This window comes from Archocentrus centrarchus, chromosome 12 (genome assembly GCF_007364275.1).
Source record: "Archocentrus centrarchus isolate MPI-CPG fArcCen1 chromosome 12, fArcCen1, whole genome shotgun sequence".
In the NCBI taxonomy this organism is placed as follows: domain Eukaryota; kingdom Metazoa; phylum Chordata; class Actinopteri; order Cichliformes; family Cichlidae; genus Archocentrus; species Archocentrus centrarchus.
In genome coordinates this window covers 6,083,208-6,098,788 of record NC_044357.1, presented here as the reverse complement: position 1 = coordinate 6,098,788, position 15,581 = coordinate 6,083,208, and the positions used below count along the sequence as shown (strand labels likewise).

At 39.7% G+C, this 15,581-nt stretch overlaps 1 protein-coding gene across 1 annotated transcript; it reads right to left on the bottom strand.

Annotated features, from left to right (window-relative positions):
* Positions 1-432: 432 nt before the first annotated feature.
* Positions 433-15,280, bottom strand: ttc33 (tetratricopeptide repeat domain 33). The gene is made up of 5 exons (XM_030742091.1): positions 15,070-15,280; positions 14,423-14,650; positions 8,322-8,403; positions 5,126-5,257; positions 433-1,681 (listed from the first exon to the last, which is right to left on the bottom strand). Coding segments are annotated over exons 1-5 (819 nt in total). The 5' UTR covers positions 15,072-15,280; the 3' UTR covers positions 433-1,306.
* Positions 15,281-15,581: the final 301 nt, after the last annotated feature.

The window sequence follows — 15,581 nt, the reverse complement described above, 5'->3', positions numbered from 1 at the left end:
GCATCAACAAGGCATTGTCACCCAGTGAATCATTGAGGAAACCTAATTCAAAGCTGAATTTAAAATATGCCAGAGATAATCAGGGCGACAGTTCAAGAGCTGAAGCTTAGAATAGCAAATAAACTAATAAATAAATCAAACTCAGAATGGTTGAGAGGAAAAACAAGTTTTTAAAAATGACCAAGTCAAAAGCCTGACCTTTACCCTACTGGAGCCCTGTGGTATTACATGAAGAAGGCGGTTCACTTAAGACACACCCGAAATATTGATAAAATAAAGAGATTTATAAGATAAGGGCCTAACATTTCCCAGCCTCCTCATTTAAGACCCTTAATCTACAGGAAACCACTGACGCAGGCGGTTACTGCTGTGACTTTATAAGGAGGTATGAGCACAGTTTAGCCACTGCAGAAATCCTGCCAATTCCTGGGGTTCACAAACATTTTCTTTGACCTTTATTTTCAATACAGGCACATTTAGTCACATATATTTATCACACACATATTACATGTCTGCAGAAGTCAGTACAAAACAGCTCCTCTAAAATAGTTTCCAACTAAAGAAAACTGCAGGGAAGAAACTACCACAAATTTTGATTGTTTATTTAGTCACTGACAATATGTTGCGCTTCAATCTTGTTTTCAGCAACATCCGATTTCACAAGCAATCATACACCTCAAGAGTCACCACAAACGATATGCATTAACAGAGGTAACCACAAGTCTTAAGAATCTTTTCTGCATTATTTTAGTCAATTAAGCTACACTTTACAACCACACATAAAAAGGCTGCTGATTTTAACAAGCCACTGTTTAAAGACCAGTTTAAATTTTCATGTAAATCAGGGAAATTAAAGTCTCTCAAAATGGTGTTTCAAGGACACACTTTTGAGTTAAGTGTCTACATTATTCTGATACAGAACCAGAAGCTGCTGAAGTTTATAGATTTATAAATATGGCAGTGAATCCTTGCTAAATGTTAGTAGACTCTTGCTGATTGATGGATGAACTTTCACCAAATGAAATCTGACCCTTTTCATGGCTGTCTGAAACCACATCCAGCTTAAAGTATCAAAATGGGTGCATAAACCTAACATGCACATTTTCTACTATTGACATTAAAAGGAGTACATGAACAAAACTCAGCTGTCTTTTGAGTTTTACATATAAACCTTCACTAGAATTAGTTTTCATCATTGCCTGTTATAATAGGGATGTTTTTGCCACAGCTTTAAAGGCTTATAAATAAAACCATCCATCCTGTTTTAAAAAAAATTTGGAAGCTGGACAGTCATTTATATTCTAGTTCAAAGTCCTCTTGCTTTGACAAACTCTTCCTTTGATGGTGTGGCTGAATCCGCTGATCCCGCCTCCTCTGTAAGCACATTTTTTATATTCCCCTCAGCATCGATGATTACAGCGGTCCTCTTGAGCTCCTCATACCGTGTCTGTCGCTCGGCGACAGCCACACAAGCAGCTAGCACTTCGTCAGACTCAAAATCATAGTCCTGATTGAGCTCAGGGGCATTAAGGATCTGTTTTTTGGTCTCCTCCTCTTGCCGAATCTTCTCCTTGGTTGCTATTTGCTGCTTCTGTAACGTCCTTGCCCAGGTCAGGTCTTCCTGCCACAGGGTGCGCTCCGACGGGCAGAGGTGGATGGCAATCTGGAATGACCTCACAGCCTGCAGGGACAGTAACGACATGAGCTTAGGGCACAAACACAAGATTTCAGAAAACAGGACTTCTGTCCTAAACACCAGTGCAACTTATAAACAGGTGGGTGCAGCATCAGCATGGTTAATAAGCAAGACACTAACATTATTCAAGCTGTATTGTGGGCAGCTTGATAGTTTCATTAAAAGGAGGTCAATATCTTTTATATGACTGTGGGATGGGTTAACACATCAGTTTGAATGTTATAGTCTTACTGAACAGAAATACACACAGTCTACACACACAGTCTTCTTCATGTGACCACAGACCACTTCTGAACCGTGATGCCCGTCTTCTTCTCTTTTTTTTTTGTTTTGGCTGCTCCCTCCATAGAAGATCATCTGCCGCCATCTCCAGCATCCTGCTCTGTCACACCAACCCTCTATATGTCCTCCTTCACAAGATTCATGATTCTTCTCTGTGGTCTTCCTTTTTTCAACACCTGTTGTCCAATAAATCTACTATGTCTTCTCTGCACATGTCCAAACCACCTCAGCCTTGCCTCTCTAACTGTCTCCAAACTGCTCACCCTGAGCCGTCCCTCTGATTTATAATCTTCCTGGTCACTCCCAACAGAAATCTTCAGATCTTCAGGTCTGTCTCCTGCCTCTTTGTTAGTGCCATCATCTCCAGAGCATACATCATAGCAGGTCTCACTACCATTTTGTAAACTTTGCCTTTCACTCTTGCTGCTACCCTTCTGTCACAAATACCCTTGACACTCTTCTCCACCCACTCCAACCTGCCTACACTCTCTTCTTCACCTCTCTTGTGCACTGTCAATTGCTTTGGATGGTATTTAAACTCATCCACCTTCACAACCTCTGCTCCTTGTCTCCCTCTCATTCACACACATGTATTTTGTTTTGCTTCTGACTTTCATTTCTCGTCTCTCCAGAGTATCCCTCCAGCTCTCCACCTGTTCCCTGCTCTCACTACAGATTACAATGTTGTCTGCAGACATCATGTCCTTGAAGGCTCCTGCCTGACCTCATCTGTCACCACTGAAAACAAGAAGACCACCACCCTCCTCACCACTGTCTCACCGTCCTGCACCAGCCTCACATACTTAGCGGCCATTTCCTCGTGCAGCACCACAGTTCCTCTCTCGGTACTCTATCAGGTGCTTTCTCTAGATCCACAGAAACACAGTGCAACTCTTTCTGACCTTCCCTGTACTTCAACACTCTCAAAGCAAACATCACATCTGTAGTACTCTTTCTCAGGATGAAGCCATACTGATGCTCACTGAACAGCTTTTTCCTATAGCTTCATGGTATGGCTCATCAACTTTATCCCTCTGCAGCTACTACAGCTCTGCACATCACCCTTGTTCCTGAAAATCATTACCAGTACAAGTCTTCATTTCTTAGGCATCCACGAGTGAGAGGATGCTCAATCAATCTGGTAAAAAAAAAAAAGTTCACTGTCCTCTCCCCTAGACGTCTCCATATTTCCACAGGTATGTCATCTGGACCAGCTTCCTTTCTACTCTTCACCTCGTCTCTCTCTCAGTTTACTGTCTTTGCAGGAGCTTCAATAAGTCTGAGAACCCTGAACATGTTGCCATTCTGGGTTTCTACTAATGGTCAAAAGTTGGGTTTAAACCATAAACCTGAAGAGTATAAGTTATTGATTGGAAGAATAAGACTGTTATGATGATCACACAACACAGCAGCAGAGTGGAGTTTCGCCCCTCACAAGTCTTTGCAGAGACAGCTTGCAGATGTCAAGCTTACGCACAGGTGAGAACAGCTAAAAAAAATCAGAAGCTGCTACTTGAATGTTTTGTCTTGTTTCCTAATGAGAAAGAAAGGAAATACGACTTGAAAGTTTTAATAAAGTCCCCATAAAAGCAAAAATGAAAAAAAAAAAAAGACAAACGGATGTTTCTGTAATCTGAAGATTGCTTTTCATACTTGAAGCGTGAGCCTACATTAATCTCCTGATGGGAATCTACCGTTGCTTACAACTTGATGTTAACATTCCCCACCTGTAACATAAATAATACTGTCAAAGATGATGACAGGTTAATAATAATAAGATTTTTGACAAGCGCGACTGTCTGCCTAAAACAACATATCAAGTTTAATCTTGAACCAACTACAGTCAAATCAACTATTTAAAATGAAAGCAATCTTTCACCTGAAGGAATGCTTCAGCAGAAAAATCATCTGTCTTCTCTTTATGCTAAAACTTAGATGATATACGAGACCGTGCTATATATATATATATATATATATATATATTTTTTTTTGTGCTTTCCATTTTACTCAAATTAGATGGAGGGGGATAATAATTAAAGAAGGGAAGGACCCAAACAGACTCACAGCAGGGAAAATTTGGAAATCACTATATTCACGTTTGCACAAACATGTACTACTCAAACATGTCGGTGCAAACAAAGCTTTGAAACTCGACTGAACAAGTCTAGCTAAAAATAGAGGTGCCATATTTTTTTTTCTTTCCCAAGAGCTTCATTACAAAGGTAGGTGTGTCTATATTTGGTTTAGTTTTTAGCTCATGTAACTTTCAGCACTTCCCATTGTTGTTTTTGGTGCCATAGGACAGGTCTCTCGCTCTGGGGCATGTAGGAGCGACATTAGCTGAAGGCGTTCTGATTTCACTCGTTTGTTTGGATTGAAAGAGGCGAACAGTACAACTGCGATCTGCAGGTTTCATACACCCACAGGTCCCGGCGTGTTCTGGGGCAATTTAAGCAATCAAGCCGCGGGCACCTGGGTGTGCTTTCAAAGAGTCGCTTTGTCTCACAAGCAGAGAGTTCACAAAAAAGTAGTAAACACAATAAGTCATCCGTCTTAACAGCCCTCCAAATTCGAGACAACTGACTTACAAGCACCTACATAAACAGGCGTAGTTTATTGCAAAATCAAATACATAAATTCTTCCTTCCAGTAAAGATCATTAGTGACTAGCTAAGCAAAAAGGCATCAACTGTTATGCAACACTACTGATTGAAGGTCCACCAACAACTGTACAAAGCATGCACATTGCAGAGAGGTAGCAGAGAGGTGGCACAGTTGTGCAGTGGAATCTGTCAGCTGCCTGAGGTCTTTCTGTGTGGAGTGTGCATGTTAGGCCTCTACTTGCGTGGGTTCTTTCAGGTATTCTGGCTTCCTCTCACAGTCCAAACACATGGTGGTTAGATCAGGTGATTCTAAACCGTGACTGTAAGTATGAATGACTGTCTGTCTTTCTGTGTTAGCCCCGTGATGGACTAGTGAGCTGTTGAGGGTGTACCCTTGTCTCTCGTCCAATCAAAGTTGGGGTCAGACTCCATCCCCACCATAAGCGGTTAAAAGAACTGATGCCACTGCAGTGACTTCAATCTCCAGTAGCTGTGACTTCCCCCTGTTTCTTTTAAGTTGAAGCGCACTGCCAGACACACTCACCAGGTCCACCTCTCCCAAGTTGAGCTGCGCCCGACCCAGAGTCTGCCAGCCCTCCCACCACAGTGGTCGGAACTTCACTGCCATCTCTGCAGCCTTCACAGCTGGAAAGACTTCATGCAGGATGGTCAGTACCTGACAACAAAGACGGTTAAAGATGTTGTCCATGTGTATGTATGACATAAACAAAACAGCAACCCAATCACAGAAAAAAAAAAAAAGATCCACAGTGATCAGAAAGGACAAAGGCTTTTAATCTGACTCTGGTGAGCAGAAAAGAAAAGAAGCAAGAAGAAATTGTTTAAATAGATTTTTTTTTTAAAAAGGGGATTTATATGTTCAAGCTTTGCAGTTATTACTGTTTCATTTTTTGTTGTTTTATATTGTTTCATATTAGATATCATACCATTTTAGTTTCAGCTGGGTGGGTCAGTCACCACGTTAATCTTTAATGTAAATAACCGATATCTCCTTCCCTGCAGACTGCTCTGTGGTGACTCACTGAACCACTAGATTTGCAGCCCAGTACACTGCAGAGCAGCAGCACCATCACGGTCGCAAGAGTGCTCTTTAGTATCAAACTGAACTGATTAACTTCTTTAACCTTGTATGAAAAGTCATCTTTTATTCAGACACTCAGCACATGCATCAAGTTTTAAACTGGCCCTTTTGTCATGCTTGAAGTCAAGAGCCAACACCTCTGTGCATGTATTTGCATAAAAAACAAATATTATTTTTGAAGAGGCTCTCTAACTACTGGCAGCAGTGTTTCTGCACTGGGCAGTAATGCCCATTACTGAAAGAAATAAGATTCTTCTTTTTGTGATTTCCATATGTGTAAAGCAAAGCTACGCTGACAGAAATAAGAAAAAATTTAAAAAAAACTGGGTATTGTTGTTAGTCCCTTTATGCTGAACACAGGTTTACTTTTACTTCCTCCTTTTTCAATAACATTTCAACATGAGACTGAGACGCAAGAACAGCACCAGTGTACAGCAGGATTTATTTCATCAGTGGACAATGAGCCTAAACAAAGTGCTGAAGCTTTATCACAGCTTTAATAATAGATAGCTTGATCCCCAGGTTGACCCAGTGATAAGCCACTAATACCTACGACGACTCTTTCAGAACACTGCAAACCAAAATGGCTTCAAGGCTATAAAATTTTGAAGACTTCTTGTTATCAGCAGCATCCGCTGTAGGTTGGAATCCTTTTATTTATGACCAGAAAATTGTGGTAAAAGTTTTACAAAGCGGGCTGATTTCAGCCACACAGACCAACAATGGGCTGGACGTGTTTGGCACAGATCGAATTAAACAGGAAGAAAGCGATGAGAGGAAGTAAAAGGCCAGAGTCCGCGTAACCATACTCGTCATCTGGCCGAGTAATTTAATGAGGGCCAGCCTATTTTCATTCTGACGATTGTGAATAACATCAGCATTGCTAATGGATACTAATAAGTGAGACAGGGTATACGTGTTGAACACGTTGAAGCCCAATCCAAGCAGAAATGGTCTGTGGCCAGTTTGCATTTATGTCATAGTTCACGTCATTATTGGAATCGGGAAAAGAAAAAAAAACATGTTGCAGTGTTTCCCAGGCCTCCAATATATCCCTCTCTAATCATTTCCTTCTTTAATATCTTATAATGGATAATGTTATCCATCTCCATGCCTATTATATTAGGCATGGAGTATTTCATGAGATGTGAATTACTATGGCAACAAGGACAATAATAATGGAGTTTGTGAGACTATACCCTCGACTTCTTCACTTTTCCTACGAGAGAAGAAAAGGAGATCTGACAGGCAGCCAGAATATAAACCTTAAGAATGAGAAACTGCAAAAAAAAAGATGAAAACAGAAGTTAAAAAAAAAAAAGGACCGCATATTTACATGGCACTGGAAACAAGCAACAGACATAATCTTAAAACTATAGCAGAAAAATTGGTCTGTATATGAATTTATCACTGATGATACCAATATTTTTTTATTATCCTTTATTTATCCAGGTAAAAGTCTCATTGAGATCTATTTTTCAAGAGATACCCGACCAAGAGGGCAGCAGAAGTTACAACAAACATAACACATAGCAATATAACCAGAACAGAAACAAATACAACTGATATTCCATACAGACAAGTGAACAAAGAACACGTTAGCTAAACAAGGCCACGCTAACTATGGGTTCCATGGACTGTACATAAAAGATGGATGTTGGTCGACTACCGCTTTAAGCTTCAAGTTTAGCATTTTGGTCAATGTCATCAGTTTTTGAAGGGAGAAGTGAACATAACTGAACCAGAAGGTGGAGTGTTGAATCATAATAAACATTATTGAGGAAACTAAGTCATTGAGTCAAATTAGCCTGGGCAATGCCTAGCATGAACGCTATAGGTACAGCTGCCTATATTGCTATCCAACTTAAATGAATGAGTTACATAAAAAAAAAAAATAATAATTATCATCTGTCATCATAAACGAGGAATACTGGCTGTAGATTATATGATGGTAGTTAATGTTAACTGAACATATTTATTTCTACACTAGAGCTGGGCATTATGACATAAGGGTCTATGAGGAGTGACCCACTTGTGGAACAAGCCTCAAGTAGTCACTGCAGTTTTTTGTACTTCTGGCTTTGTTTCCAGCCCTGAGATCGTCACTTGGTTCTCTGGTATAACTGAATACAAAACTCCAGATGTAAACCAACATCTGTAAACTCTTGAGGTTTCACATCTCACAACAAACTTGTAACGTACCAGGAAACAGCAGAGCAAAACACACCGAGTGTTTCCACCGTGTGGTTAAAGGCAGTGTTAACCACACACGCTTTTTAATGCGTGGACTCACATTTTCTCACAAGTACATCGTGATACTGCACATGTCACATTACAGTCACACCTACTCACTGACTACATACCTACTGTCCACAATGATTCCTTCCAGATATAATTTCAACAGAAATGAAAATTAACATTAAAATTTTTTGCAGGGTGGAGGACATTTGGTTTCCAGACCTCTGTATCCCCTGCTTGATACTTGCTCCTTAAGGCTAAATTAACCAACGCTAGCATAGCAAAATCAAATCAGCAACTTAACTGTTACATGCTTTATGGGTAATGTGGGCACTCCGTTTTGGTAAGAAAGAAAGTGGAAAATATGTCCATCAAAAAAATATAACTAATAATAATATACCTGGGACTTCATTTCATAAAGTAGTGGGTCCTCTGGAGTCAACTGAATGGCCTCGTCCCACTTCTTAATGGCCTCCCAGTGCCTGAAGAAAACAGACATTGTGGTTCAAATCAGCTGAGAAAAGTGGGATTCAGGTATCTATAATCTGAATGGTACAGGTACAGCACACGTACTTTTCAATAGCCATGCATTTATGAAGCATGAATGCTTGCTGAGTTCACTATACATTTACACAAAGCCAATCCAAACAAACATCGCCAGCCTACACAAAGTCAAACGTCCAGACATGGTTCGCGGCATCAAGTTAAACACGGCTTTGAATTGAAGTTTGCTGGAGTTAAATTCTTTGGGTAATGCACCATTGAAGTACAATCAATTCAACCAGTAAATAACACAAAGCAGTGAAATGAGACACCCACTTTCACTGTCTCCACCCTGAGATTTGATATATTTTATGTAACCTAACATGGGTCCACATGTCTGTGGACATCACGAAGCACTTTTCCCTGATTATTTCTATTGTTGCTGCAGAAATGCTGCCTAATTTGAACGCTGCCTCGGTCCTGTCTTTCTATTCTCGCAGGCAACTCCCTAAAAGATTAGAAAACCAGAACACTGCAAACACGGCTATATCATGTTTCAGTTGTTTATTATAACCGTAGTCATACTGCTGGTTTTGAGCATGCTAGTAATGTCTTGTCATTTTTTTAAAAACTAAAATGCATTTCCCATTGTTTCAAAAGATGGAAAAGGGACACATTGTTTCCTGGACAAAGAACTTCTTAAAACTATAAAACCACATGTGCACTCCACAACACCTGCCCACTTCCTGACAATTTGGCAGCAGAGAGTGCACACAGGCTGCAGCAGGTTACATAAACTGAAGGTCTGCTGAAGTGAACAGACAAAAGCAACCAAAATCTTCCAAGGTGGTTTCTTAGCTAGTGAGGTAATGAGGTCATCTACTAGTTCCTTTTTAGACATTCAAATAGGATGATAACAGGATTTGCATGAAGTTTATTTAAGCTTCACTGGAACCTCACTCCAAGCAGCTGACACCACTATAGTCTACTGGTTTGCATGGATTGGTCTACCAGGATTCACATGTCTTTAGGTTTTTGACCACGCATGAATATGCTCCTTCTGATTCTAGGAGCACTCTCCTCTGGTCAATATTGACTCAAGAATCATTTCCTGAACCAGACAAAGAGGTGCAGTCCTGGGTTTGACAATATATCTTTCGTGCCTACACTTTTTGCAGCTTTATGTAGACGGATATCCTGGGAAAATCAAAAGCAATTAAAAAAAAAAAAAAAAATCACACAATGAGACCATTAACGCTGATCGGTTATAAAGCTGAGTTCAGATTACAAGCAGAAAACAGAGGCTGAGAGAAAACTGAGGAAATGGAACTAGAGTGTGGAAATCTTACCATCACATGAAGTAAAGGATACTGCAAAATCATATGAGGAAATTAAGCAATGAGCTATAAACCATGTGAGGCCTACAAGCTAAAAATTACTCCTCATAACTGTTTATCAAAGACGGGTTAGAGAGAGGGCACCGTAATTAGTATCAATTTTAATAAAGTCACTCACTTGGGCAGCTATTTTGAAGCATAATATAAATTAACTTTAATTTCAGTGGTCACATAAAAACTGCATGTATACAATCACTAGTCAAATCCGCCTTAGAAAAAAAAAGAAAGAAAAAAAAAAGCACTTAAACAGTTTGCCAACTTTGCCAAACAAGGTTTTGAAAAGCTTTTTTCCAGCGGAAGTTACACTCCTCCAATTTGGCTGTTGCAGAATTCCCCCACAGATTTAACTTAGGATTCCTTGAGTGGTATATCTCTCTTATTACGCCTCTGCTCATAGCCTAGAATCAGCAGAATGACCTAAGTGCTTACTCGTTATTACTTTAAAGAAAAAGTGGTCAAATATAAAATGTAGTAGAATATGAAACATTGTGGTCATTTAACTCGCTACAACACACTGCTATCACGAGTAACAGTTTCCACAGGTGTCCGCGCAACCTACTTGACATGATGACCATTTCATTGTTTTATATACGTGTATGCAGTTTATGAATAAATGTGTCAGTGAGCCCAGTCATGGAAACACAATGACAGAGCAGTCATACCTATAAAGATGCCAACAATAGCCTGTTTTACAGAAAACTCCTTGGTAAGGATGACATTTACTGTGTCACTGGGAAGTTTATATTACTCTTGAATTATGTAATGCTACAGTCACACTAGGGAAAACAGTGGTTGGAAACCATGCTGGCACCTAAAATTAACTTGTGAACAAAAAGGAACTTGCAGTGTCATTGCCTTTGAAAAAAATGGCTGTTTCAAAACCAGAGACCAGGTCTGCAACTAACCGCAGTCTGTTGCAGTCTTTAAAGCAACTGTGTGTCGTCATGCTGACAAAACGGCAATAAGATGGAATCGTTCTGCTCTCAGTTTGTGATGCATCAAACTGGAAATTATAGGAAATCTCTTTGTGATAATGCAGTAATTAACTGTGATAATCCAGCAAAGATTGCAAATCCGTTGGCATCTACACACACACACACAAATTCATATGAACTATTTTCATTCAGAGTCCAGCCAAAATCTCATAAATTTCAAACTGAAATTCAGAATAGTGACATAGTTGCTGCAGAGGGCAAATTAACTGCAAAATGACACAGGTGCTCAGCAACCTTGCTTTTATATAGAATATAAACAGAATACTGTACATCCACTTGGCAAACAGCTGAGTCGAGTCCCCTGCTGCAAAGACACGTGTTGCAGACACGGAGTTGCATTCATTGGCAGACTGACTCAACTTAACTGCAACATGCTGGCAAGCTGATTGCATTTATACATTAGATGGCAAATATCTGCCTGGAAATGTATTTGTCTGAGAGTAACTGCAGCCACTCCGAGTCTGACCGTGACTGACTGTGGAGACAGGTTGCCCCCGACCAGGCAACCTGTACAGTTGCCTTGTGTCTGAAAGTGGTCGCTCACAAGTTGAGTGTGTTACATGCTTAACCTCTGGGCAACCAGTTGGTCCCCACAACTACTTGCAATCATTTGTCAAACAAACAAAAAAACAAAAACATAAGTGAATCAATCATCAATCAGGGGCAACCACTGATTTTTTTCTTCTTCAATTCAATTCAATTTTATTTATATAGCACCAAATCACAACTAACAGTTGTCTCTTTACATTGTAAGGTAAATACCATACAATGATTACAGGGAAAACCCAACAGCCTAAATGACCCCCTGTGAGCAGCACTTGGCGACATTCGGAAGTGCGACAGGCTCAGGGAGAGGCAGCCATCTGCTGCAGCTGGTTGGGACTGAGGGGAGAGAGGCAGGACAGAAGACAAGGAGGATGCTGTCATATTTGTACTCTAGTGTGACTGAGCCATGACAGTAGTATGGCAGTACATTACGCACAATAACAATGGCATCACAATATAGCTATTTGAGCTTTAAAATACTTCAAAGAAATCATCTCAATATCTGTGAATAGCCCTAAAAGTGTAAGAGGCAAAAATTTTATATTCATTATCATCACTGTGAAATGTTAATATTAATTAATTAGCTCTGATGTAGGGATGGTAATGGTGGTCGTAAAGGCATGTTTCAAGTAAGTCAAGTTAGGCAGGGAATCCAATTAAAACACCTGCATTACACATGAATATTTGGCAACAAGAGGAAGCAAAATTATATAAATAGCAATAGAAATTTGTGGCAGATATAGATATGAACTGTGTACGGTTAAAATATTTAGATAGCAAATTAAAATAAAACAGCTGTTAACATAAAGACAAATGTAGAAAAACAGGACAGAGATACAGAAAAGTTCTACCTCCGCCCCATTCTGCAAGCAATGTGGCTTGAAATGTGGCTCACATGACAAAGTAGTATAGGAGCTGCTCAGTTACATCAGAGACATTTAAACCTCTGTAATCATGAGCTGACATCACAGGGCCAATGTTATTATGAGAGGAAAAAAAAAAACAAAAAGAAATTTGTGGCTGACATCCTAAACCAGACACCATTTCAAACCACTGAACTGCCATTATGGAGCAGTAAGACAATTTCCTCAGTAAAATCCACTTTCTTCTCACAAATGCAATTACAGGGAGTCACTGTGGACAACAGCGTTATATCTTCTGGACTAGGAGGTTTTCACAATGTGACTGTTATTTAGTTAAAAAGGTCAATAATCATGAAAGAAATATAACAGCTCCTTAACAAAGCTTTTTTCCCCCCCTAAAATCTGAATCTAATTTAAAAAATATATAACGTGCTGAAGTGCTGGGTATGCATTTAATATGCAGAGAGCTCTCTTAAAATAACTATACTGCTTACCATTATTGAGTCTAATCATAGGTCAAAAGTTTACTTTAGAGTTTGGAGCAGATTTGTTGTTTTGCTACGGTTTAAACCTTTAAATAAAACCTGTTCTGTTTGAAAGGCTTAAATAATATTGCTCAGTGTTTTTATTTTCCTCTCCAATACTAAATACAGATTATCTGAGCAGATGATCTGAGAAGAGCAAATGCTCTTTGACTTTTTGAAATGTACACATGCCAGACTTTTCACAGAAAAGCAATTAAATGAAATACAAAGAAAACCTCAAATTTAAATGGCTTTCTGGGCGCATTTGGGTTTAATATGTATTTGAGCTTCATCTTCACAAGCAAGCCAGTAGAACTTTATAAACTGTGTTTGTGTTTTCTGTACAATGCTGCCCTCCTCTGGAGGAGATCTAAAGTCACATGACTCTTATTAGCAAAGTTGAGAACAGAAGAAATATTGAAAGTGATAGTCCTCTGTGTGTTGGCAATTTTTCTAGACAGCATGCAGCATGCAGACAGGACGCCCTTCTTACTGCAGAATACAAATATGATTTACGCTGTAATCCTACTTGGCACACAATGTGGAAAATTACTTTGAAAGAACACTGCTTATGTATACAGCTTTTTTGTTCACCAATGTTGTTTTTGTCATGGCAACAGCTGTGCAAATATTGGCTTTCTAATGTCTGTTTTCATTACCACCTACAGCTTTACTGAATTACAGTAGTGTGCAAAAGTCTTGAGCCACCCCTTATTTCTTTATATTTTGCTTTTATTTATTTTTGCTTATATTTTTCTTTTGCAGACATTCTTGTAATTTTTTTAAAGTGGTCTTGAGCAATAGTTCTCCAGGCTGTCTGATGGTCTTCCAAAGTTTTTCTTTGGACATCGGCTGCTTTTTCATTTATTTTCAGTCCAGTTTTGGAGGAATTATACATTTTTTTTGTTTTTTTAAGCCATTTAACACTGACCTATAAACAATTCACAAGTAATTCAAGCATAAAATAAGCCACCTAACTCAAGGAATGAACCAGTTTTGCGTCTACACATAACATAACTTAGCAAAGAACTAATTTTAAATTGTACCTGAAGGATTAAAGTTGAAAATCTGGCATATCTCAGCATGGTGTGCAGCGCGTCCTTAAAAAAATTGAGAAAAGTGAACAAGTGGAAGACAAATAAGAAGTGACAGGCCTAAAAAGCTATTTGTGGCAGGTGATCAATCCTTAAGAAAAACTCCAGTAAAGACACAGGACCGGAGAGATGCATCTGGCCCTTCAGTTCCAGTTCCAGAGCCTGGACCTCAATATTACTGAAGCAGTGTGGGATCATCTTGACAGAGAACAGAACAAAAGGCATTCAACATCCAAAGAAGAGCTCTGAATGTCCTTCAACAAGCCTGGAGAACTTTTCCTGAAGACTGCTTAAAGAAATGAGAAGAAAGCTCAAGGAGAGTTCAGGCTGTGTTGAAGAATAAAGGTGGTCACACTATAACTGTACAAATGGTTTCTGCCTTATATATTTCCTTTTATGACTGGAGGTTTCAATAACCTATTTCCAACGTACCCAGGAAAAGCTAAAGAATTGAGGAGGGACTCAAAAAATTAAGAGTTTTGCACAGTGCTGTGACTCCATTTATATGCTATGCCAGTCTGACCCAATAATGAACGACTCTGTGTGTGGTATTTTGAACTCTGACCCTGACAGAATGTGGCTCCACCAAGCACCCTCACCTGCCACGCTCAGCCAACAGAGCACCCTCCTCCTTCAATCTCCTGCTCTTTGCAGCACAGTCCTCCAGCAGGATCTCCCGCCGTCGTTTGATGGCGTGAAGCCAGTCCACCCCATCGTCCTGCCTCGGTCCATCATCCGCAGCTTTCTCTGCCTCTGCCTCGAACTGCTCCACTACTGACTTGCACACCTTCTCACCAGCTTTCCTCTTCCATCCAAATGACGCCATCCTATAAGATAAAGGGGATACGACGTGACGGTGACAGCAGTCAGTGGCCATATATACCCAAACATCCGATTTCAGCTGCAATTCCTACTGAAAATAGTCCAGAAGCATATCTTTTTTTTTTATTATCAGCAACAGTAGACAATGATAGCATCTTAGATTCGTCCAGGTGGCAGTTGGGATGCGTTTCCGAAATACTGTAGCAGACAGATGTATCCCATATTTAGGTTTACATTACATAGTATTTTGGCAACAGCATCACCAAAACTAAAAACAACCCCGTCACACTGCGGCTAGCTAACGTTAGCTCTGGCAACTCTACAATTAAAGTTTGACATCACAGAAGCTTTGCTTTCATAAAATGAACTTTTTTGGGTTTTTTTTTTTTTTTGTTATTTTAGAACAAAGTGAGGATATACGTACATGCACCTACGGCTTTGGACAAGCTGCAGTTAGCTAATCGCTGGGCACATTCGTTGACCTTCACGATGCGTTCATGTCCTATCGGTTTAAGGCGAATACAACATCGTAGATATCGGTGATCGGTGGAGGGGGCAGCTTATTTTATTTTAGGTACACAGTACACGTGGTTATCTTTAGTCACTAAATATTAACAACTGAAACTATGTAACAAAAATATCTACTTTAGGCTAGCACTACGGAAAGCTATTTTTCCATAGCCCCACATCACTTTCCTCCCATTCTGAGGGACACGCTTGAATGCAGCGTGACCCGGAAGCTGTGAAAATGTTTACAATCTTTTAAAGAAACAAGCCGGATTTAAAGTTTAAAAAAAGGACATCAAACTCACCTTTAAATTAGAATTGGTTGATATAAAGTTACTTTGTGAGATATAATTAATCTGAATGAAATTCCCAATGGCTGCCATCACACTCCAAAACACAAGTGCACTGCAGTTGATTTAAACAGAAAAG

Excerpts from the sequence above, each read along its gene's own strand:
- ttc33 (XM_030742091.1), bottom strand. Across the intron at positions 8,404-14,422 it reads CTGTTGGCTGAGCGTGGCAG|GCACTGGGAGGCCATTAAGA; the intron begins GTGAGGGTGCTT and ends TGTTTTCTTCAG. Across the intron at positions 1,682-5,125 it reads ACTTGGGAGAGGTGGACCTG|GCTGTGAGGTCATTCCAGAT; the intron begins GTGAGTGTGTCT and ends CTGTCCCTGCAG.